The 26,655-nt window shown below is 38.1% G+C and overlaps 1 protein-coding gene across 1 annotated transcript; it reads left to right on the plus strand.

The window, feature by feature from the left end:
• The first annotated feature begins 1,306 nt into the window (after nucleotides 1-1,306).
• On the plus strand, nucleotides 1,307-26,406 carry LOC118415370 (sorting nexin-5-like). Its single transcript, XM_035819926.1, has 16 exons — nucleotides 1,307-1,387; nucleotides 6,426-6,626; nucleotides 15,450-15,551; nucleotides 16,096-16,165; nucleotides 16,709-16,744; nucleotides 19,490-19,550; nucleotides 19,974-20,049; nucleotides 20,233-20,316; nucleotides 21,267-21,341; nucleotides 21,584-21,614; nucleotides 21,784-21,868; nucleotides 21,983-22,022; nucleotides 22,546-22,632; nucleotides 23,217-23,306; nucleotides 23,531-23,596; nucleotides 23,984-26,406. Exons 1-16 carry the CDS (start codon nucleotides 1,385-1,387, stop codon nucleotides 24,137-24,139), a joined length of 1,263 nt encoding a protein of 420 aa, XP_035675819.1. The 5' UTR covers nucleotides 1,307-1,384; the 3' UTR covers nucleotides 24,140-26,406.
• Nucleotides 26,407-26,655: the final 249 nt, after the last annotated feature.

The following is a 26,655-nucleotide window of genomic DNA, read 5'->3' on the forward strand; positions in this document are numbered from 1 at the left end:
TCAGTTAAGCAGTGTTATTTCGTCCTTTCTCGCCCTACTCCGCACTTTGAAACGACGCATATGCATAGGAGATGGTTAGAATTTGTAAATGCCCTAGTACACAAACAGATACAAATGTACACACTCAGTCAGGCATTATGATTAACACTGTAGTTTTTATATTTTTCCCAACGGAGCACAGCAAACTTTCAGATAAACCTGTTTTTTTTCATAACAAGTTTGAAGGATCTTTGATACCTACCTGCTTCGTAGTTGACCAAATGGCTGTCGCTAGACTTTTTGTTCAATAGAAATGATCTGTTTTGAAAACGGACTGCTTGCAGAAATCAAGGAAGTTTAATAAAAAATGACCTCCTTGCGGAAATCTTTAAGAGGGTCAGCTTTACCACAAAACCAACGCCTGTATTAACGCGTAGCAAGCTAACGTTACAAAGATGAGGCTTACTTACCTCGACGTTTGCCTGTTTATAAGCTAAGTCTACACACTTCACCGTCACGACCTGATGTGTCCGCCTGTCAGACTGTTGTGTGACTGAGCTGTCACCCCTGGAGGTGACTTTAATGGACCTCCTGCTGTAGGATAATCACAGGCCTGTCAATCAATGTGTCAACCACCTGTCTCTGTGTCATTGACAAGCCATTTCACGGTAGCGAGGTCCTCACCAGACAGACAGTGGGTTACGTCCCCGGCTATTTAACTGTTACCTTCACTTCAGGATGGGTTTGACACATTGCCATATGTCCTTTACCGATTCGTGTCACCTCCATACATGACATGTTCACCGTGCCAATCAATCAATCAAAATCACCAATTAATTAATCGACTAAGCAATATCGTCACTTGAAAGCGACATTGCAGTAGAATGTATCACCGAATCATATTGATCTTAACACATCAACGTTACAACTGATTTTCAGAAGTTTGAAGTTGCTAATAAGTTCTCTTCATAGCTAGCTTTTCATCTTTCCGTTGAACCACAGAACATGCGTCTTGTGTTGGCACATCGAAAGATAAAGACACGTGTAAAGCTCCCTGCTTTGTTCTAGAAAAATTGAGAATATGATGTTTAGTCATATTCTTTGTAACGTTATCAAAGTCAATATCCCCCCTGAGACAATCTTCACTGAATACAAAGAGTCTGGTAAAAAGTAGATTGAAAGTGTTTTATTAATCCTATTTAATCTATATATCACCAAGTAAATGTTGGGATGAAAAACTGTAGCGTTTCTGTGAATCGCTACCATCTCATCCTGATCTCATCCCTACATCTTCTTGAAGTTTCCCGAATGGTATCGTCCTATGCGCAGTGCTGTCCTATATCGGTCGGTCATTGCGCAGGAAGGGGAGGATCAGGACGTACCCAGCCGACTGACATCCACCAAAATGGTAAGATTTACATCAACATTATCTCCAGATTTCTCACTTCTAGAGAACAGAGGCTGTATCAAACCAACATTTTCACAAAAAAATCTTATTCCCAGCCCTACAGTAGCTTGAGGGTGTTGATAAATGCTTTATTGTTTGTTTGTTTGCAGTTTCCTTTCGCGTCTCGTGACCGCCCCCCTCCCACCCTTCCTGCTGACCAACTTCCTATATTTTGCACATTACGTGGACATTTCGTTGACTAGCTCAATCCAGCACACACAATTAAGTCGCAAGGTTGCCAACGTAGATACTAAAAGTTGTAATTTCTATTGCGTGTGCTTGTGTCAAGTGGTACAATCAACAGAACAAGTAAACATGAGAATGATAAATTGCCTTGAAGTGTAAATTTGTAATATAACGGTATCAGTCACATCACATGTCATGTGACCTTCATCTGTCATTTTCCAACTAAGGGTCCTTCAAGAAATATGATAAAGAATGTTTATAACCTGAACAAATTTTACAATTCTGATTTGCGACACTTAAAAATATTGATAAAATGGTAAAATCATAATGATATCTACAGCATTCAGATTATTAATCCTCATGATGATAATCTTATGGGGTGGGGCCGGAAAAGGTGGTGCATAATCATTCACCTCAACCTGAAGAAGATTATGATATGTTTACGAATTAATTATGATCCATACTTTTCCATCAGCATAACTTTCAATGATATTACATTTATAATATAACTGAGTAAAAGAAAGGTACTTCCCCAGTTCCTGCAACTGGACTCTATTTGTTATCTCCTATAGTAATACATAATGTGATAATTTTAAACAATAACCCATTATGATTTACTGCTCTTCTGATTTGAACACCTTTCTGTCCGTATGAATTTGTACTTCTACAATCAATGATATCCGACTTGTATTCTGTCTCATAAATCTTTTACAACAGTAACAAGGCAGATGGGCCTGCCTAGCCTGAGGCCATTATTTGTAGTCATTATGTCCCTGAGCCCCATATCTGATAAGTCATTTGTCGTCTACAGATAGGAGGGAAGACAAAGCTCAAGGCCATATTGGGCTTTATCATATCTATGCAGAACTCATCCAATATAAACGTTGTAGCTGCTACTGTGCCTTGTGGAGATAACCCCAGCAAAGTATATCAAAGTAATTTAAGTTCACATTAAATTTGTATCTTGGAGGGATTATTCTTTATCAATGATACAGCTTTAATTTAATGCTCTTTGATCAGATGTATTGCACATCATTCACATCAGAACTTATGATTTCGAACCTTGTGACAATGTGACTTACAGATAAATGTTTTCTTGAGCAATATAGGAGGAAAAGCAACTTTTATTTAAGTAATATGGATGTTGCACACTTTCAGACCCTTTAGTTTTACCAACTCAGCCTTGGCTAATCAGATTCAGCCCAACTCTGTGGTCAAATGGGTGTTGGTCCGAATTGACCAGGGTGTTGGTCCGAGTTGACTGGACCAAGCTGGGTTGAAGTGTCCCGATCCCAAATGATACTTGTATTTACTCAATTGCTCTTACTTAACATTTCAATGGCATGTACCAGTAGTGTAAACATCACTACATGTATTATGATATAAAGGGGACATCCTTGAATTTAATGATGTCATCACAGTTATCAAATCCAGATGTTGTATTATGACATCATTCTCTTTTGACCAGGTAAATATAACTTTTTCTATGCCTGTAAATTGTTCTCTTAATTTCACGACTTTAGTTCAGGAGAGCATATTGTACTTTGGCATTATAATCATAATATTCTTGACACCCGTATTCCAATACATGTATATATTTGTGTTGTAAAATTACTTACACCATGACAGTATACAATGTAATTATGTATACACTATATAGGAGCCAGGGGCTTTTCAATTTGCATAAATTGAATGTCCCCGTGAGGTCACATAAAGGATGTGAAGCATCAAAAGAATATTTGTCACTTTGTCTTTTAGATATGACAGGCTGTGCATTTCGAACCTTTTCCAGATTTCAAAGTGTGAGAGATATGTTAGACCCAGACATTTTTTATGAATAATACTGCATCACAGCATACAATAAAGTCATAAAAGGATACATGTACCTTTTAAGTGGTGTCAAGAACACAAAGAAAGTACTGTACTAGTAAATAAGTGTAATTCATGAAATTTTTAGCTAGTTTTATGCTTGATTTCTGCTCCACAGTAATCTCTTGTTAACAAACATTAAACTACAGTTTTTCCATTTAACTGTACAGTTTGCGCTTTGTAACTCTACCTCTATCATACAAACTCGTAAATCACTGGTCATGAGGGGGGGGGGCATGGCAACTTTTTAGATATAGACATTTTACAATACAGTTTTTTCCAGGAAACCTTTTCTGACAAAAGTTTTTCTAAAAGAGCAACGGAAGTTCCATACTGTTACCCATCAAGCAGCAAAAGTAATGCTTAACAGAAAAAAAACTATTAGGGTACAAGATTAAAATTATGATATTAGAATTATGATATATTTATGTAGTTTAGAGAGGCAACAAGACATTGCCAAATCAGGGGCTGGCAAGACATCCTTAGTTGAAAATTCACTTTTTTTTCAGGAAAGACAATGGCTCTATGATCTATCACTTCTGTCTTTTACTGCCAGGCACAATTTTTGTATGTCGTAAAAAAAGAATCTAGTCAATACTCAAAAGCTACTCAGGTATCACATGTACCCCGGGCTTAAGGTGTTAAGGAACTTTCTGTGTTTTGATGGATGGGACTGTCCTACAGGATTGATCAGTAGTGGTCCCAGAAGTGAGCCTGGAGGTCTGGTGCTTATGGATATCAGGGTTTCAGGAGACTGGTAATCCCCTATGGCAGCACTGCCACCTGAGAACAGCAGATAAAACCCAGACTAGGCTGTCCTCTGACTACTAATGGGGATGAGACTGTTACTGGTGTTAGGTGGCAGACACAACTGTACATGTACATCATGTCAAACTGGCAAACAGTTCAATCTCCAGTAGTGGTGGGTCCACATATGGTCCAGGTCCAGAAGATAGGTCCGGACCTGTACCTGGACCTGATTGTCTGTGAATACTTGTGAATGGGCAAGGGTCCATTTCGCTTTAAAGGATTCTGTTAAGTGACTTTTACTGACGTTTTAAAATCCTGTCTTCATATAAACAACACTAACTTTGACCAAGTTTGACTGTTGACTAATAATAAAAATGACTAGTGCACGCTATTGTTATTTTCTTGCGCCTGTAAGTCGGAAAACGTGCGAACGCCTGCTGTCGATATAATCTGTTCATTTTCTAATTGCGTATGTCAGTAATAAACCGTATCAGTATATATACGTACCTGTACACGTATAGCCTGTTTAACACAGCTGGTTATTTTGCACTGAACGTCCTGTCACACCTAACTAAGTTTGAGGTTAAATTTATAGTTATTGTTAAAATCAATAAGTTTTACAAAAGTAAGAATTACGTCATATCCCACAACCAGAAAAGTTGGCTTTGAATGTCATTTGAAGAGGCAAAAGCTTCTACTCTCCTATCTTGAAATCGCATTTATTGACTGATTTCTTAAGTTAAAGCTAAGAACAAAGATTTAATCGCAATGCTGTCAGTGTTTTATGGTATGTGCATTTTCCTTGGTGCTGTCTTATATGACATTATCATCCTTCAAGACCAAAAACGTCTTGCAAGGCAAGTCGTGACCCCTTCTGACTGTGAGATAGAAGATTTAAGGTGATGTGCATTAAGACAGACAAGCCAGCGGCTAGGTCAGATATCACAGGAGACAGTGGAATTAGCCTCAGACTAACGTACATGTATTTCTAGTCCCCTTACTTACGGCTATCGAATGATGGCATCAGTGTGTCGTGCATACTGTGCCAATGAGTGGCTCCAGGAGACTGTAGTGTCATCGATTCCGTCATCTCCAGAGGTTCGGGAATAAAGGACGCATTATTGCATAATCATTACCAGTTGTTTATCTCTCTGAGAGCAAGTGTCACCCGCCATTGTCAGCAATCCTCTTCTGAGCTTATTTATCAGAGCAAAGGAATAAACAGAAACTTGAAACTAGATGGGAACTGTCAAAAAGGAAAAGTGCCCATTAGCATTATCTGGTACCACATGTAGTGTGCATATTGATAGCTTGCGGCCCAAAGAGAGCAAGACAATTCTTGAGGATGAACGTGACATTTCTGAAATGGTAATTTGAGTATCTCCAGCAGAATGTTCCTGCAGATAAGTTCAAAACCTTTGGGTGTTGATAAGATGGTTAATATTGGGATTTGTACACATATCCTTTACTGGATGCGGAAGGCAGTACTACGGTGACAAAATGGAAGCACAAACAAAGTGGCAATGCCTTACAATTATCTTATCTTGGTGAAACACCTGCCTAGGCCTGGTTATGTTCCGCTCAGTTATTTGTGCTGTCTTCTATAGCATCTTATCCAAGTTTGTAAGGACTTCAAAAGTCATCTACATTATACAATGTACACCCTAATAACTGAGAGGCACATATACTCTACTGTTCTTTCTGTGACTGGATGTTGTCTATAAGAGATTGCACCGTGGAAAAATACAAGTGTAAAGTAATATGTAATTAAAACTTTTTAAAGGAAGATGACACAACAAACAGTAACTTACAAGAAGAAAACTGTATCAGATAAAGTAAAAGCTGTTTTAAGCTAGAACTGCATCAGGGCTGTGCCTTTGTGATTTGTCATTATGACAGAGGCATGAGCCTATGAGAAACCTTGATAGACTATCATGGCAGGGGTGTGCCCTCTCTCATATATCACTTTAGACAGATATTACATGGGTGGTTTCTTGTAATAGTACTAATACATGTATATACACTTCATGTTTTAGTAGAGATAAGAAGTACACATAGCAGTAGTTCTCTCTATTGTTAGCTAACATTTGAATAGCTATCAAAACTTGAAAATGTGAACAGGTGTGCCAAAAAAATCAGTATCTTACATAAGGAACTAGCATCGTAAATTTCATGCTGAAACATGTATTTTCAGGACAATGCCACAGAGGAAACCAACACCAATGGAACAGCTGATGTCTCGGACTCTCCAGAGGCCGACCAAGACACGCCAGAATCCAGCGGACTGCCAGAACCAACCCTCCCGCCCAAACCGTTTGAACCTGTCTTCACAGTTAAGGTGACGGACGCAGCCAAGGATGGGGAAGTGGTGAAGTACACCTTGAAGACCACAAAAGTGAGCATATACTTTCTTCCAATTTGCAGCTCTTGCATATATACTTAGCTTGAAAGTTTATCTGTGTTTGCGTAAATAAGTCTGAAGAAAGGTTGAACGGTAATTTCCAACACAAAAATTGTCCAACTCCAGTTGTTGTTACGGAGTGAGCGATCCAGCGCCTTGATCTATGACATCATGCTTATTGCTGTGCAGAAAGCACATGTGACTCAGTGAGCAGTGGATCATAAGTTACAGAAAGTTTTACCCCCCCCCCCCTCCATTACCAAATTTGGGTAAGTTCAAGTTTTGTGTTTGACATTACTGTTCAACATTGCTTCAGAACCTTTGCATATGATGGGTACAATTTTGTGGCTTTGAGCAAGAAAATATTGCCCAATAAGTGCTGAAATTGTTCATGAAATTCAAGGTGGACGTAACAACCAGCTGTCACCCCTAGGACGCTAAAGGTTAACAGTTAAGCCCACTGTTTAGAGTATGATCAGCACGCTGAAGCAGCCTTCAAAAAAGGTGGATAAAAGTGCGCTTTCTAAACCCCTGACTGGAAGGTGGCCAGAAGATATCTGTGCTATTTATATCTAGTCAGTCCAGCTCCCTAACTCCAGGGTATCCTGTTCTTCTGAAGGGTAATCTGTCCTCTAATATAGGAGAACAGACTGATGGGTACCTATTACTGTTGGAAGCTGGGCTGAGCCCCTAACTCCGCTGTGCAACACAGAATATTAGATCAAGCTGGACCTCCCACGAGTTGTGTAAGACACAGGACAGTTGCCAAATGTTGGTGTTTCTAACCAACTATATATACATTGTATATGTGTGTGTTCTGTAAAAGTATACATTGTACATGTAAAGTGGGTATTTATTAGTAAGTACTGGTCCTATCAGTGTATACTTGTAAGAGTTGTTACATACAAACTCAACACACGTCTACTACTATCTCAAACAAATAAGACATCAATCATAACACTTAAATGCTGAATGAATCTTTGCTGTATATGCTGTTCATACAATGACAGGTTTGATTTACAAAGTGTCAGTCATACCATCAATATTTCACCAAAACTGCAAAAGTATTAGAACTGTAAGGCCAGAGGCTATCAGGTATCTTCATGAATTACATATTTGTTTATGTTCAATTCCATTGGATGTCTCCCCAGCTTAGAGTGGGACACTCCAAAAACAAACAGGTGGTGTCACTAGGTCCTTATAAGGACAAGCGGCCTATTTGTGTATGGACTAGATGTACGTAATACACAGATTAAGATGATATACTTATAGTAATACTCCAGTCAAACAATTAATGAGCTTTGGCTATTATATTAGATGGACAGAAAGTGAGTGGGAAAATGGTAGCAATGGTCAAACCTTCCAGAGTGGTAGGAAGTGCAGATCAGAGTTCTAGAGTTGACAGTCCAGGTCAATTGGTCAATGGAAGAGGGTAGGTATTGTTTTCGGTCTGTCTGTTTGTGTTTTGTCAGTTAAGTATTCTTCATATGCAAGTCATTATTACCGTGTGTAATGTTAGTCAAACCCACATCTGCAGAATTAACGAAATACAATTTAACAAGACATACTAGAAACTCTGCAGAGTAATCAGCTGTTCATAGCCTTGTTTTGGTTTTGTTTTGACATTGTACATGACAGAATGCTAGGAAGCCTAGAATTCTATAAAACTACATCTGTATACATCATCCCTCACTACAAAGGTCAACTCTCCAAACCAACCTCTGCCAGAGTGATGCTAATCCCACTAGGTCATCCTTGTGACTCTAGTAATCTCTGCTACAGCACTTCTCTGGGGTTCGTAATTACACTCAGCTGTAAATCTCTATATAATGTCATGACTGTCTTCCCACCAATCCTACATGTGTTGTATACTAGTACATGCACTTGCTCCATTTAAATGTAGATCCAATTCCATTACTGCTGATAAATGGGACCGAAAGTTACATCCAGATGCTTCACAGATCTGTCATACTTTATGGAATTGTAGTTTTTTTCTTTTTATCATTTGACAAGAATGAATAAATCAATAGTCTTTCATTCTTCTTTCATTCCTATCCCCTTTACTACATGTTCCTAGATTCTTAGAGCCAAGTTATTTTGACCACAATTGGTCATCTGGATATCCAGAAGCACATCTGGAACATTAAGGACATGTAATGGACAATACTGGCAAAGAGTAAATAGTGGAATGGTAGCAATACTACATGGTAGACTCTAGTCTAGAGGAGACAGGTAGGATTTCATGTGTATACTGTAGACTGTAACTGAGAGCTCAAGGACAGATTGTATCTATACTGACCTACATGTTGGCAGTAACACAACATAGATCATCCCTACATCAAAGTAACATGGCACCATTACTGTCTGGCCCAAATGGAGAGCTTTACATGAAAATCTAACCCTACTTGACATGATGTTCCATTTGAGATGAGTGTTAGCAGAAGCTGTTAATGGATAGAAGTACAAAATGTAATGGCCAGTGATTTCTGGGATATGGGATGTGTCTGTGAGGCACATTGCCTAAGGATTTATTCTCCTAGCAATATTTTTCTCAGCTATTAAGGCCACACCAATTTAATTCGTTGGTTCTCGGAATCGCCGCTTCAAATTTTCCCAATTTGAAAAAAAAAAAAAAAATTCCGTTCAGTAAAAAAATCGTGCTGCAAAACTTTTGTTCCCTTAGAGAAACAGAACGTCTGGAAAGTACCAGTGCATTTACTTTTTCTCACCCCCAAGTCCTTTGTTACCAATTGATTCATATCTTTTTTGTTGCAAAGTATATTTAGGAACAAATAAATCATCGTAAAATGAGATACACATGGGCATAACATAACGTAACAGAACCAGACATTGGAAGTTCAGCTGAGCATGTGCTCTCTCTCACACACTTTCACATGCAAATTTTCAATTGAAACACAGAAATCGGCACCCAAACAAACAACTTAATAAATCACCAATACTTTTTCACTCTTGTACCTCCATAGCCAACATGTTTTGATAAGCCTGAAATGCCAAAAGCCTTCCAAATGGAGATGAAAATGAAGTCGGAAAATGTCGGGCGGCCATCTTTCTTCTTCAAAGCCTGCAAGTCAAAAAAGCGCCCCACGCTGTTTGTACTGGAACTGCAGATTTGGCTAGATCACAGTGATTGCATGTAACATTAGGTTTTTCTAAGGAAGTTTAATCAAACTGCATCTTAATTATTTGTCAACAAATAATTGTACATGTAACAAAAAGAGAGAATAAACCTATGGTTTTATACAACATGTAGTTCAGTACTTTGGCTTGTTCATGTATTTTGGGGGAGTGGAAGTATTTGTAATTTTGTTTCCAATTTGCACCAGTTGACCATGAAATGTATTTAGAGCCTTGGATAGACAGATTCTTATCAACTCAGAGAGCAAATAAGTCTTCCAGCAATGGTATTTTATTTCTAGAGGCAAACTTAAATAATGTTTGTTGTTGTCATTGCATCTCTGTAAAAATACTATATTGGTCTATTTGAGATGTTTTGTGAACATTTCTGTTTACTGTAGCAACTGTACATAATTTAATGTATATTGTACAAATTTATGCCAACATGCAATTTTGCATGTAATTTTAACTTATTATTAATAATAACTATTTCTAGCACACGTATACCATGGGTTCAGGTCTGGACTAACCAGCCTGGACCTGAACCCAGACTTGTTGCAAGTTTTTTTTTTTTTTTTTTTTCGCCCTGTCGCTTCAATTTTTTTAGGAAAAAATCCGAGAACCAACTAATTAAATTGGTATGGCCTAAGCAAAATGACTACCATTCATTTAAAAAGTCTGTCACAGCTACGTGTAGTGTCAGATCACAAAGGACATCTCAACATCAGGAAAATCATTTCAGTCAATGATAGTTATCTTGACATCAGACATGTCAGAACCTTGGCATTATGTGTTTCTCAGCAAGTGATATCATAATTTTTATGCAATGACATGAAGACTGCATTACTGTAAGAATAGTAATCATCATCCTTTGACCCAGTGTAATATTCTACAGTCTTGGTCTTCTTTATTGATTAGTGTTAATACCGATTGTCAACTTGTCATTTAACATTTTTAATAATTGATGATGCTGCTGTTTGGGGCCCAGTGCCAGAATGCCCTGAGACACCAGACTGTTTATGATCTTGTTTTATTGATTAGACATTGTGGGATGAAGGTACAACTGTCTAGATCATCGACATTACCTACATATGTATGGCACCCAATGGCAGACTGGGATTCATGATCAGTAACACCCCCTTTCCACTAAGAGGCTGCGAATGCTGAGCTGCCAAATAGTTAACAGATCACTCAGCAAAATTCGTAGAACATTCATTTTGTACAATTTTGTGTTTTGTTGTCTTTTATGTCATATTTTTGCATCGTAATATACATAATTTGGTACTTCAATGGTCATAATACGATTGCTGTTTAGTAGAAAGGGGATGTTACCCATGACACAGATTGACCAATAAGATGTAACAATAAAAAGAGTGATACTCTGTCTGCTCTTGACCAATTCCAATTCAGATTCTTGGAATCCTACAGTGTTGGCAGCTCTCAGACATATTGCCAAGTCAAATCTTTCATTGTTGATTGTTCCATGTTGATGGAAACCAGCCGTCTGTTCTGGATGGATCGCCCATGTCCAAACCCCTGACAAGTTCAGTCCTTTCCTGTCAAGGCTAATCATCCCACAAGGGGCTGTTTTACATGTTATTGGTTCTACTCCACTCTGACACTTCCTAACCTTGAACCCTGAGGTCCCAGATTTGAAATGTGGGGCGTTACACGATACCTTACTTCCTCCTCTTGGGTTGGTTTCCCTTTTACACTTGGCCGACCTCCTGTGGGAAAAACCACCCACAGAAGCCCTTTGTTACATCACTGGTGAGGAATGGTTTGATAAGAACCTGTGGTTCAAGTTTGCCTCACTGTGCTCTCATCAAGGAGGTTATGATTTTTCAAATGATAATAGCTTTCAAAATCTTAGAAAATGCGTAACAATTGTATAATTGCCATCATGACAGGGTTTTAAAGCCAATAGTGGTCATTCATATTTCATTTTTAGAATGTCATTTTTAATGATATTTTTTTGTGCTGCAGTCCATAAAGTGCTGAATAACATGTAAAATACATTTGGTTCATAATATTCTATCAATGTTACGCCAAAAAGCAGTTACTCAAGCAAATGTGAACTTTGGAAACAGACATTTTAGACTCAGATGGTGTCTGAAACGCCTGACCGTTTCCAAAATCATATCTAGTTGCTTGAGTAAATGCTTTTTGGCATATCTTATTACAAATCTACCTGGATGTCCAACCATCATCAACATTCTATTAATCTTGTTCTAGCAAAACATGTATATAGGGCGAACCAGACAAATTTTATCTGCACCACTCTGAACTTAAGAATTATGAATCATACTAAAATTGTTCAGGAACCATGCATTGCTATTTTTCTTTAATACTTTATGAATGCAGCTAATAACAATCCATACGCACCTACATCATAGGACATTTATGTGTAAAACCCAGTACATGGACCAGTGCAGGTTAGGTGCAGGTAGACACTAGAAATACCTGTACAGCTCCAATTTTACCTGTACTAACCTGCATATGCAGGTGGTATTTCGAGCCCTAATACAATAGGTAAGAAAGGGTTGACTCCTTGCATACGCTTCTATTTTCCAGTACACATATCAGTTCTGCCCCCAGGCTATGCATGTGGTAGGTAATGCAAATTTGTATGACGGGAACCTCCAATTGAACTCAACCCTGTAAGTAGAGATGTTCCTCTCCAGAGCATCCTTCTGAATTATGTATGACATGTTCATTAAAACATCCTCCAAAAATTCTCCAGACTTTTTTTCTGTTCAATGAAACTTAAGTCTATACAAAGTCCCTTTTTTAAAAGCATGATTTAATGTGATGTCTACGTCATTTAAAAGGGAATGGTTTACTACAAGGCGATTTTGATGATTTCAATGGAAGGGTGCTATAGTTTACACACTAAAGTAATGGATCTTTGAATCCTCTTGAAAATGGAAATCCTAAAGCCTAGTGGTATCATTGTCACAAACCAGCAGACCTTAAAATGTACAGCTGGCCAACTAAAACAGCTACATTGTCAGGCTTTGTGTGTGTTCACCCAAGTTGTGAGAAGGATTGGAGGGGGTTTACAGACACCCGTTTTTCTCATTTGGAATGTTTGGTGGGAACTGTGTCCAAGGATACATGCGGTAACCCCTGCTGAATGTGACGTGCGTTTCCCTTCTCCGATTCAATTCCTCCCCGTGAAAAGTAATGGACCATTGAAAACGTCTTGTCGACCAACAACATGTAAACTGTTTGGCCGCTTCCCTTTATGTTTGGATACATAACAGGTCGGCAGTGTTTGTACAAACTCTTTACATGCATATCAAAGAACACGCCCACAGCAGCCAGGCCGGTATTCCATGACTTTGTAATGATGTTGAAAACATGGGCGACGCCTGCCATGGTGTTTTGGTGTTGATATGTTTAAGAGAAATAGGCAAACGCAGTGGTACGCATGAGCTTCAAAGGAAGTGATTTCTTTGAATCTCAGTTTGCCCCATACAGAAACATAATGAGTCAGCATACACTGACCGGTGCTGTTTTCTGTTGCAACTGATCGCTCTAGATTGATCCCGTCCACTTGTTAGAGCGACAAACATGTGACTAAAGACATGTACAATATACAGATGGAACTGAAAAAGCTCACTGAAAAAGCTCGTGGAATCTCCTATGAATTTTTTTACAACAAATTGCAGTGCTTTCACAGGTCATCATTTTCATGAAAATTGAAACTGATGTATATGATCTGTTAGCATTTGGACTCAAATTGGAGTAAACACCATGCTATATGTTACATGTAGTAAAAGGTGATGAGAGATACAGACTCTGCTTTTTGAACAAACTAAGATGTACTTACGTCCACATGCAGTACAACAGTGATGAAGCAAACAGCTTTAGCTTTAAGTCAGACCACCTACTTAGTGTAGCAGCCTTTGGTACAAAAGTAACTCACAGTCTAAAGTTGAAGCTAGTTATATGCCTACACTTGTCAACATAAACCCAAGGGGGGCTGTATGTGTGTGTGTGTGGGGGGGGGAGCAAAGCAGTCTTTTTAGGACAACTTTCTTGGTATTATTGATACGTAAATCATTCGGAGTATGTTTCCATGATGGTTCGGGACTTCCTGTTTATGAACAGTGACCTGAATTCCAAGAATCCTCATGTAAATATGAAATAAATAATGCCACTGCTTGTTAAATGAAGGAAAATTATGGGTTGAGTAGTTTATTGACATGTTGAAAGTGGCCACACAAAGTAAATGTATAGTAGGCTTTTGGAAGTTGTTAACTTTAACCATTTGTACATTGTTTGGCACTGATTATTTGTGGTGAGTACACTCTAAACCAACATGTCATGGTGATATTGTACAGTCTTGGGCCCCGTTTTGACTGACACAATTGCTCCATGGTCTCTCCTAGCCTCTTTCACTGGCTTCTCGGCATTGGTGTAATTTGCTGGGTGGGTGTGGGGTGTGGTGGGTTTTCGGGGCGGTAATTCGGGGAGGTCAATTCACGATTTTCATCCAGGAACACGCTGTGAAAGGAATATAAGCCGGGAAGCTTGTAGTCTATCCACTGTCAATGCCCACAGTGAAGCCGGTGAAGGAGGCTAGCAGGTCTCTACTCTATGCAAGTGTCTACCACCTGTTAGTTTACCCACTTTTAAAAGTCACTGCACTATTTCATAGTGGGTAACACTTTGCATCATTTGTAGGGCATACATGTCATATATTTGTAAACACACTGGCATGATGTCCACACGTATGACAAAGACCTGCCATCAGTTTGGAGATGTCGTTTTTTATCAATTTTCAAAAGTGATTTTATGGAAATAAACTTAAGTAAGGACTAAGCACAGAATCTGACAGAAATGATTGCTTTACTTAATATACTTATAGATGAATGTGCTGTATGCATATTAAACACTTTTTCAATACAGATTACATGTAGGTGGATTTATAAGGCATTAACAACTTCATTTGTTGTAATTGTAGAACATTAAGATGACTATTATAGGCCCCAAGGGAGCACTAAATCTATATGCACTCAGACACCACAAGAAAACATGTCAGGCTGTCTTACCACTAACATGTTCCAATGCCAATATTGTCTGGGCCTGTTTAAACTCACCTGAAGGAAGGATAATAAGACAAGGCAGTTTGCTTTAAGGTAAAGACATATGTGCCAGTTACCCCTGTAATTCCAAAGCCGATATTGTTTCAGATCCGTCCCTTTAAATGGTACATTTGTAACATTCAGTGTTTAATTTCAAGAAAGTTGACCACCCAAGAGGCTTATTTTCAGGAACTGTGCTACATTGTATTTACAGTATGCAGAACTGTTGCATGGGTTAAGTTTACAAGAATGACAGCCAAAACACCCAGTTTTTACTTAAACGTAACAAACAACACTCACAATGTATGTACACATGACGTGCATTTTGACAATTCTAGGTGAAGGACTTGAACTGAAATATATCTCTTCACTTGCTTAATCGTTAATGCAGAGCTGCTACACAGTTACATAATTTTTTATCGTGATGTGAAGCATTACAATAATTTTCATCCTATCATTTGAAAGGATATTTTGAAAGGAATCAAAGAAAATTTGATGTCTCAGCGAGGATTTTCCATTCCTGATTGGCATATTTTTGTTGCTTTGTTTTTCTGTGTTGTTTCCTGACTGACACGTCTGTGTTGCCCAGATCAAGTCTGACAGTGAGGAGTACAAGGTGGTGCGGCTGTATGAGGACTTCGAGTGGCTGGAACATTGCCTCATCACACAGAACAACATCGGAGGCATCATTGTAAGTCTCAAAGTCAAGTTCTTGAATTTCATTTCATAGGCTCATACTTAGAAACCAAATGAACACTAATAACACAGCAAAGGAAGACAAGGGCTCAGGATGAAATAGTTAGAAAATGAAGATTTTTTAGTAGTAAGGTGGTTACACCCCTACAATGTACATTTTTGTATGTTCAGACATACCTTACATTACATGTAACCCAAACATATGGGTGTTGGAACATTGGGGCTTCTGAACATTCGGTCTTCTGAATATCAGAACATACATGATGTAGGATGTCCTTTGTTAGAATGCAAGTTAAAGGTGTACATGTGCAGCAGAAACACAGTTGGTACAGATGGTATTACTCCTAAGTAGACCAGTAGAGGCATAATTGTTTTGAAATTTGGAAGAAAATGTTGTACCTCATTGATAATGAATGTGATATTTTCCACAGTGATTAATTCAGTTATATTTTCATATGATGTTCACTTGTTATTTAAAATTGTTAATGCTTATAACTTCATACCGCATTTATAACTTTGTCATGTACATTGCCCTGTAGGTACCCCCACTGCCTCCCAAACCCTCTACAACAGCCCAGAGTGCAGAGGCAAGGTCAAAAAAGCAGCTGGGTAAGAACACGATATAACTCCTAACTCTTTACCCCGTCCATCAACCACATGTTTTAAAATATAACCATAATAACATTCATTAGAGCAATGTAACTGCACCTCTCTTTCAGTTTGATAGCTTTTAGTTCTCTAACAGTTTTGATTGCAGGACCTTCTATTCAAGTTTCAATCATTGCAAACTGAACGTCATCATACATGTATAACATAATGGGTGACAAATCTTTGTGTCTCACATACTAACATACCAAGTGTCTGTCAAGCCTACTGTGTGTTCTGTGTTTTCTTTCTAATGTTTGACTTGTCCTCTCTGTGTTTGTTGCTGTTTTATTGTGCCTATCTTGGATTGCAGTGTGACTGTGTTCTAACTGTTAGAAATGCAGTATGGCCTAGATAATTATAATGACTTACTTTCCAACCAAACGTGATAGTGATAATTTTGACGCTGTCATCATAGTAAATGATTTCAGATCTCTACACAGAAATCTGTCAGGAATAAGCTCTGAATCATCCCTGTCTAATCCAGCCTCTTACATTCCTCCTAAGGCAACAAGAAAAGACATGGATCAGATGATGATGAAGGTAATGACAGTTGCATCTTGATAAGAGGGTGATTTTGCTTGGGTTTGACGTGTTATGATTGCTCTTCTTCCTCTCTGTCATGTCCATCTTCCTCTGTCTTCTCTTCCTCTCAGACCTGTTCATACAGTGAACCAGGATTTGCAAATAGGAATTCACTCAGGATTACTCCTGATATTTGAGCTGTCCGAGGCACCTCTTGATTTGAGTTTGGCTGATCATGATTAACCGCCTTGGAGCCAGATTCGGACCATTCACAATTCAGTCTTGGCTCAGTCTAGTGCCTGAGTGAATTCTAACACAATCCGGGTATGAACAGGGTCTTACAGACCTATATTTAGCTTTCCCATCACACCCCTGATGACATTGATGAATATAATTGTTTATATCAGGTGTGCACTATAATCGTGACTTTCTGTGCTCTGTGGTGTAGAACATGTTCTAATACACAAAGGTTTGTACCATATAGATAGTTGAGGAAACATTTGGAAGATTTTGGAATTGCTTTATATTTGAATCCTGTGGCTGAGTTTTAAAAATGTTCTTCATTCACAACAACTGTTTTATTTGAGAACTGTTTAATGCCTCCTTTTGAACTTTCATAGGACTTTGGAAAATTAGAGAAAAAGATTGGAAAACATTTAAGATTTGAACTTCATTTACATTTTAATGACTTCATGAGGGCTTAGCTCTATTTTAGTACCAAATTTTACTCTTGCTATGTTTCTTTGATAGCTGCCTTCTGCCATTCAGGAATTCTTTTTCATTTCTGCTATATTGTATTCTGTCATCACAGACATTCCATGTCAAAAATATTTTGCATTTTTGATCTGCCTAAGGTATTCAGCATTTCTTTCCTCTTCTTGTTTCTCGCTCATCCCCAAAGTTGTTGTTTTGGTTGCATGTTGTTTTGGGTCCCTTGGTTGTCTGTGTGTGCATTCTGTCATGCCATATTCTATATTTGCCAGCATGCCATCATTGTGAGGTGATGTTGTTAGTTAACAATTTCTTTTGTGGTCACTCGAGCTTTGATCAATGTTGACTCACACCGACACTCCTCTTTACATGTTCACCTCTTACCTTTTCATGGTATGCAAATAGGCATAAGTTATTCTATCATGTACGTCAGATATGATTGAAGAGTTCATACACCTGTTGTGGGTTTGGAGGGCTCCTATAAAGATAGTGTCGTGTGCAACGGTAAAGCCGCTAGGACTTTGTTTTTTACCCGGTTCGTGTCAAGGTGAAAGCGATAGAACTGTTAGCTGTGTTACAAAGTGGTTTGTTGACTCTTGTTTGATCCTAGTCAAAACTGTTTATGTTTGACAGCGGTGCGTAAAGACAGTGCGCTGTCATTCTGCCCCGTCCATGAACCGGGCTGTACGGTCCCGGTCAAGTGACGCTCAATAGGTCCGAACGTATACTTGTTGTCGCTTAATGGGAAGCATAAACGAGGGGGGATTGTGGCGGCGTTTCTGCGCCGGTTGAGAAGAATGCTGGTTAGGTTTACTGTACCACCTATGGAGAACACACACACCTACAAAGGAGCGGTCTGGTTAAACACAAACTTACATATTGTCACATCAGACAAGCTCGGATAAATATAGCCGTTACGGTATCTTTCCAACAGTTAAAGATGAAATCATAATCTATTTGTACATGTTCTGTCCAAAACTTTAATATCCTGTGATAGTTATATACATTTAAGGTTACAGTTGCCATCTTAAATCATCTTATTTCTGCAAAAATAATGACATTTACTTCCTAAGGAAATTATACTCATTATAACAGTGACACAATGGCCGATGATGATGTAAAATGTTGCAAAAGCTACTAATGTTGTCCTTCTCTGTGGAAAGTTATGATAAAGATGTCAGAGTAATGCAAGCTCTAAAGATATCTAAGGTATTGAGCTTGTACAGACCTTTACAACATGATGAAAGTAAATGTATTTGTAATGTCAAATCATCGAGACACTCAAACATATCATACTACCATTGACATGCACATAGATTTGAACACAAAGGATTCAGCAATTAAAATTTCTCTTACTTGAGTTCCACATTCCCTAACAGACAGTAGTCTTCAATCATCAGTAAGGAAGAAAGCATTGCACATGTCATCACTAATGACAGAAGTAATCAGTTGTAGAAGGGGATAAAATCTGCCTTTGAAGTCGGCTAATTATATGATATAATTGATGGTCTTGCTGTTAGACTTGCACCCTGGAGACTAGTTTAAACAGTCAAGTTAATGCTGAGTAAATACATAGGTATGGCCTTAGTCACATGTGCTGGTAAGGTCAAGTTGACAGAGAGTTCTGACTCTAAAAGATGTGCAATGATGCATATAATGTTTTTACTCTGATTAGCACACACCTTACAACATGTACTTCTGTTATTTGTACATTTTACCGGTACTGGTTCTTGATCTTATGGTATATCCAAAAATCCTATGACCAGCGTAAAGAAGCAAAGCATTTGAGGAATCTCCAAGCGGGGCCTACGGTAGCATAAGATAGTATCAAAAGCTGACAGAGGACTGAAGCCGGCCTTGGAGTGTGTTTGGCCAGCTGTACTCCTTAGCCAGCTTTAATACTATCGTATGCCACTGGTAAATCTGCCTGGAGATTATTTGACAACGTATATGTACCATGCATCATGTATGACTAAAATTGTTGATGTTATTTTCATTACTTCAAGTTCAAAGCAATACTTTTTATCCTGATGTGTATTCTGTATTGTACAGGTAATGACATTAAGCTGGTGGTGGGGGATGAGTTTGAGAAAGACTGCAGAAGTCTGGAGAAGTGAGTACATCTCTCTGTATATCCTTTGGCTCAAGGGTTGATGTCAGAGTTGCATTGCGCAGTAGAGGGCACAAAAAGGGAATAAGATCTAAGCTCTACTAAAAATCCTTGAAAATTCTTCTTTTCCTTGAAATCGTTTGCCCAATCTGAAGACTTTGAGTTAGAACGGACAGGTAGGGTGAAAGCTTTCCTGTTTTGGTCAAAATTTGTTCAGTTCAGCAGTTTAGTTGGTATTAGGACAGATTTTAGTTGTTGGGTGCTACCGTTTGAATCAGGAGTGAACTGAAGTTTCTTTCATAGAGCAAGCTTCCGCGGAGATTGTTATGAGATTTGTTATAATCTAGACTCAAGTAACTTTCTGGTGGAGAAGATTACGTTAGTCTCCTATACTACAATGCTCTCATACTGCCTCTTCTGTTACAGGTACTTACATCTGGTAGTTACCCACCCTATCCTGGGTCAGGATGAATCCATCACCAAGTTCCTGACAGTGAGGGAGGTAAGGGCTGCTTTTGTACTTTTGTATCAAGTTAAACCTTTCTCAACACAAGGCATTGACTCACTCAACAGTCCTTTCTGTTATGCTGTTTAATACCTTATAATGATTGTTGTCATGTTTATGAGCAATGTACAATGGACCCCATCAATATGAGTTGATTTATAGATACTTATCTTCCTCCAGGCTCCTACAAGAGCCAAGTTGAAGAAGAGCATCTTCAGTAATCTATCTAAGGCTGTGGGTGAGGCAAGAAAAGGGGGACACAAGGTGAGATAAAGGTTCATTTCAAAGTTAGGAGGAGGTTTGTACCTAGTTTCAAACATGTTGTAGACAGCAAAGTTATGGATTCTTGTATTCAACAGGATAGATTGTTGCTCATATGTTATATGTGATTCCATCTCTTCTACCTTTTATCTATAGTGCTCTGAAGTTCACATTGTTTGCATGGGGTAACAAAAATATTTGCACTGAATTGTAACTGTTCATGTTATTTTTCTCCCTTGTCTCTAAACCAAAGTTGGGTAACATAGAGGTACATGTGTAGATACATGTACATTGTATGATCGTTGCAGAACATTATATGTACAAACATTGCACTAGTTTGACAGAAAATGTTATTTTTCCGTCCATGGGTTAAACAATTGCTGACATGCGTAGTGATTTTGATATATCGGACAAAGACTGGCACATTCACATTTGTTAGACATTTTCACCCTGTCTTAATGCTTAGAAACTGTAATTCACTACTTGTAGTACATGATGTGTGTTTGTGACTCAGTCTTAAGCTTGTTCTTCAGTGCTAACTCCTCTCTTTCCCTTTCCTGCTGCCTGTGTGTAGATGGTCCCTAAAAACATGCCGGTAACTTAAGACAGTAGATGACTATATCAGAGAAGATACAATGTAGATGTAGATAAAGACCTGTGTACTAGTATCTGTGACAGAAACCTTTGTTTGTGTACTCATATTACATGTATGCAAGTTTGCAAGAATTTCTTTCACAGCTTGAAATGCATGTGCCAGATAGTAGTCTTTTCTTTTAAGTAATGTAAAATGATAAAATTTCTTTAAATGTTTTTCAAGTTCAAACATTGTAATAAAAACTCAGACTTAACTGTTAACAGAAAGGTATAGATGAGTTCAAGAATTTGTCTATACACATGGCTAAGATATATATGTACATGTAGTGGATCATTAGTCTGTTCTCTGTCTGTTGCAGGATGTTAACGAGTTTTTCCAGAAGGAAAGAGACACAGTTAATGAGGTTTCTGTACAAATGAAGGAAGCAAAAGAGGTGAGTGTTATTCATGCTGAAGCTAACAACATATCATAAAGCACTGCTGGCCAGGGGTAACATTGACATTTTTACAATCATGATGAAAGATTGCAGCTTTGAAACAGAACTGAATATATTTAACACATTTACGTTTTATGTCATTCATGTAGAATCAGAATTTGATACCATACTTACATTTTGTTGTACATGTAGGAGACAATGGCATGTTAATTGTTAACATCTTGTCTTCTTCTTTTCAGAATTTTATGAAGATTGTCTATGGCGAACAGAGTAAGTTAGTATTTCTGTGCAATTTGTTTGTGATTGGTGTGAACTTTTTGTATTATTTTTGGTGATGAGACTCCAAATACAAGTCTTTTTAGTTGGCCTTTTTATTATACATTCAGCAGCATGTAACATAAAATCTGTCTGAAAATTTGAACTGTCTCTCAATTTGCAGGGGTAGCTGTTGGGCTGTCCCATCTGTCCACAGCTCTGCACTTAGGAGGACAACTACAAGAGGGCGCTGATGTAGTAGTCAACAAGTAAGACCTGTGTATGCTTTACATGTGTGATCATACAAGTTTTATCTTTTCATGGAAAATTCCCTCCTTTGACAAGATGCGCTCTCAGTAACAGTACATTTTGTTGTTTTACAGACTTTTCACACAGTTTTCAGAAGGTTTAGAAGATGCAAAGGTATGCACTGTTTCATATGTGTTTATTCTATTGTGGTTGTAAATATATGATTTAAACAAATGTGAAGATTAGGGGTGGGTACCAAACCATTCTTGCTTGTTGTACTGGTCCCCATAAAAACTGACAGGAAAAAAATCAGTGGACCTGATTTTTTTATATTGGCAGAGGGTTTACCAGTCTTGCACTTACCATTTCAAGAAAATAACAAAAACAAAATAGAGTAAAGTTTACAGTTATTTCTACCAGGTTTCTACAGTCAAACGTACAGAGTTTGCATGAGGACAGGATTTCAGATGCCAGTGGGAGTCTACCTTATAAAATAGATACCTTAGGAGAAAATTGGACCATTGTTTTGAGTATCACCCATTCACAAGTTTTCACAACCTATAAGGTACTATTTCAGGTCTGGTACCTGATCCTTTGGACATAAACTGGACCTGTATTTGAATTTTCTGTACCAGTACACACCCCTAGTGTAGATGGCTAAGGACCATGACTAACACCTTCTTCCCTCCCCTTACAGCAAGGTTTGGAGGTGATGGCAGTAAATGATGAGAACACCTTAGGGTTCTCCTTAGACCTTTACTCACGATACCTGGAAGCAGAAAAGGTGTGTAGCCATCTTCCTTTGTCAAATAGATACATGTTTGTATGTGGTACATGTAAGCTGTTCTATCTACATGTACATGTAGTCACCATATGTGTGGCATTGTTTGGGGAAATATTTAAAAGAAAGATGTTTGTATTTGTATTAATTGCATTTCCTTACTGAGTAATGAATTACATTAATATATGTGTACTAAGAATCCTTCCAGTCTCTCTTTGTAATTCAGGTCATTCATGCCAAAAAGCAATTACTGGATATGATCTTGGAAATGGTCAGATGTCTCAGATAACATCCGTCATCTTCAGTGACACGGATATCAGATGTTATCTGAGACGTCTGATCGTTTCCAAAATCACATCTAGTCGCTCAAGTAATTGCTTCATGTGCTTGGCGTATCTTATTACATGGATGTCTAACCTTCATCGACATGTTCAGATCCCTTACATTTAGTTTGGTTGTTGATAATGCAAAATATATCAGATACATGTAGGTGTTATAAGTGCCATCTTGTGATCCTGACATGAATGACAGTTTACGTCTAGAATAAGTCACCAATCAAACAACAAAAACCTCTTTGCCCCATGTAGGAAATGCTGTACAGGAGAACGTGTAAGATGATGGAATTTGAGGCAGCCTCTAAAGCTGTGGAGAAGGCCAAGCCACAGAAGAGAGAAATGGTGGGTGTATCGAGAACTGTTCTGTGTCATTTTTTTAGGTTAATACATACGAATGTTGACTCAAAGTAAGTTTTGTTTGGAGAACTGTTGATGAATGCTTCTGATTTGATTGGCAGACGACTTGTAGTTTTTTTTTGGATGAAGTACAGTATTTCTGTCCTACTTTTGCACTCATTTTTTTAGCATGGTGTTAAAAAGTTTTTTTTGTTTGTTTGTGTCTGTAGGCAGTGGCAGCAAGGGACAAAGCTGAGAAGGAGTTTGAAGACATCTCCAAGGCGGCAGAGAAAGAAGTAAGTCAGAATTTTCAACTCAGTCTGACACTGTGACAATGTATCAGGGCCAGACTTACCAGCATCTTGTTTTACCACTGACAACTGGAATTGCAGTAAATTGACTGCAAGTTGTATCTTTGAAGCTACTGTTTTTACTTACCTCTAATCCAAGTATATGATTCGAACATTAGTTCATATAGTGTATATCTAGATGAGTGATTATCAGGAAAAAGGTTGTATATAAATCAGTTGCCTTCAGCTACATGTACATGTAGTAACAGTAGAAGTGTAGCAATGCAGGGACAACTTTTATTTTTTATTCCTGTAAATGGCCAGAAAAGGGATAGTACAAAAATGTTAATGACAACAAAAGGGATAGTCCACAAATGTTGCCTTCCCTTCCAGTTGAAGAACTTCCACCATCAGCGGGTCCTGACATTCCAGGACAGTCTGGTCCGACACGCCGACGCCAAGGTCAAGGCCGCCCGAGACACATACGCGCTTCTCACCAAGTGTGTCACAGCACTCAAAACACTGGACACCAGCTTTAAACCACTGTAAGGCTTCAACAGGGAACTCCACAGTAGCAACATACAGCTCACCCCTATGCAGTCCAATTCTAGGAAAAACATGTGATACAAAAACAAGACTATAGAGTAGATATTGCCCGACAATTGAATCGACCATCCTGGAAAATTGCCACTGAAAACGTCACCAGTGCTTTGGTCTGTAAAATAGGAGGGAAATGTGATTTGACAGATGTAGATGTGGGTGCCAGACATCGTACAATGCAGCTTTAGTGTGCACTGAGCATCACAGAATTACATGTACATGTAGTATGTAAAAATATAGGAAGGGTACAGACAAGTCCTGTACTTATCAAGGGTTAGAAGAACTGTTTCTTGAACCCATCTTGAACAGAATTCTCAAGTGCTCTAGCACTATCATTGATAAATAAGTTGTCATTTGGGTAATTTGTCCTGTGTAAGAGAAGCCATTTGCCCTGTCCAAGCTTTTTTCGCCAGGGAGTATGTTTGCATGTAGTGCCTTCAGGATTGGCTATGGTTCTTAGTTTTGTCATGAGAGCTGAGCTCAGAAAAACAACCACACAGTAGCAAAACACAATGGAATACGATTGTAACATCAACTTCAATGTGAATTGATAAGTGTTGTGCAGAATGAAGACTTGTGTATAGCTGAATGAGTTAACTAGTTTAAGCTGCCCTTCTTGAGCTCATTCGTAATGGAACAAAGTCATGTACAAAGTAATCTTTCATGTCCGTAAAAAATAAATTTGCCATTTGAAAACTTAACAATTATTGAAAACAACCTGTACATGTCCCCTTAGTGTAATGTGCTCTGTTGGAAAAACAAGATAAGAAGACCACTTGTCGTTAATCAGTGAAAAGTTGAAGTCTGGGCCAGAATGTAGTTAAAGACAAGGTGCAATCGTAAAAGACATTTGATATACAAAATGTATATGAATAGAATGGCTGCAATGGCAGCTGTTAAAAGTTTTGTGCTAAAATATCCTAATTGTTAAAAGTTATTTGTGAATGCATTCCTTATGTTAGGTGCTAACAGTTGTTAGATCCATGCTTTGTAAAAATGTGATGGCTTTATAATGTTCAAATTATGGACAGCTGTATGCCTGATGATGATGATGACATGACTCTACAATGAAGCTAAGCTGGCATGGCTTTAAAATGGCAGAAAAACAGTGCAAATTTATATCATGGCAACCCAGCAAATGGTGGCGTTGGAAGAGACAATAGAATAAGAAAAAGTCGAAAGTTTCTGAAATTGCATATTGCCAGTTGGGGTCATTGTTAATCCAGCTTTGAGGCTTTTTCAAAATGTCTTGTAATTCCAGACAATGTGACTCTACAGATAGTTGGCAATTTTGAATGATGCATAATCTTGAATGATGCATAATCTTGTCCAACCCTCAATGATTGTAATCAGTGGGTAATGTATATGTAATGTCTAGCAGGTCCAACACATCCATGTGTAGCTCATAGGTTGTTCATTCAGTTACAGTAATTTTCTTCTATCTTTCAGAGGATTTATTTTTAGTTGGGGTAATTTTTTTCATTACTTGAAAAAGCCTCTCTATAAACCCCAGTAAATACAAACATATCTACATGTCACTACTGACTACATGTTCTGATATCTCGGTTATCGTAATTGACCAATCATTCATCATTGGTCTTTCTACTAGGTTGTAAGAATGAATTCTTTAGACAAGAGGGTGATTCCAGGTCTTAATTTAAATGTTGCACCCGTAAATGTAGCTCTGCACATTGCTTTAAAAGCAATTTGTGAAATCTTTCATTATGATTTAACATAAAAAGTACATAAATGTGCATCCATGTGTACATAAACATTGTCAGCAAATGGTACTGAAATAAAAGTAAGCTTGGTGATAAGTCTGAAGATAGCCATAGAAGGAAAGTCCAATGACAATGGCTTTAAAAAAAAGTCTTATACAAGCTCTGAATAAAACTACACCTTTACCTTGGAAGTAGACTAGGTAAAGTGAATGTGATAGTGTTCCATGTCACCATGTACCATTTTGCTTGATACTGTGTAGAGGATACGTGAGCTGGAGAAACAATCATTTTTTTGCAAACTTTATTACAATGAGGTGAGTACAACAGTCTTCTCCAGCTACTTATTGTCATACTGATGACTAAAATGATTATTATAATTATGAATGGCTCTTGCTTGAAGTAATACAAAGATTATCAGAACAAGTTTTATGACTTTTATTATAGCTGTAATAAAGAATTACAATGATGAATATGGCATCCGTATCGCCAAGAAAAGACAGTGCTGTTGTCTCTTTGTCTCTTGATCTGTGTAATTTCTAGTAATTAGGTGTGTGAAAATATGCCCTGTTCCCTGCATTCATTTACTGATCTGTCTAAAGATTTTGAAGGTTCCTCATCTTTATTCAGTGATTGTACAAAATGTTATGAAAACTTAAAAAGTCCTAAAACGACGATTAATGTCTTAAATCTATCGTCCTTTTTTTCGTGTGTCTGTGACGTTATATGTTTCCGTTGTTTACTAAT

The sequence above is a fragment of the Branchiostoma floridae genome, chromosome 5, assembly GCF_000003815.2.
Source record: "Branchiostoma floridae strain S238N-H82 chromosome 5, Bfl_VNyyK, whole genome shotgun sequence".
Lineage (NCBI taxonomy): Eukaryota > Metazoa > Chordata > Leptocardii > Amphioxiformes > Branchiostomatidae > Branchiostoma > Branchiostoma floridae.

Bases quoted from the DNA above. Each gene is read 5' to 3' on its own strand.
- LOC118415370 (XM_035819926.1), top strand. The intron at 20,317-21,266 runs GTGAGATAAAGG...TGTCTGTTGCAG, and splicing joins CAAGAAAAGGGGGACACAAG to GATGTTAACGAGTTTTTCCA. The intron at 22,633-23,216 runs GTGTGTAGCCAT...TGCCCCATGTAG, and splicing joins GATACCTGGAAGCAGAAAAG to GAAATGCTGTACAGGAGAAC.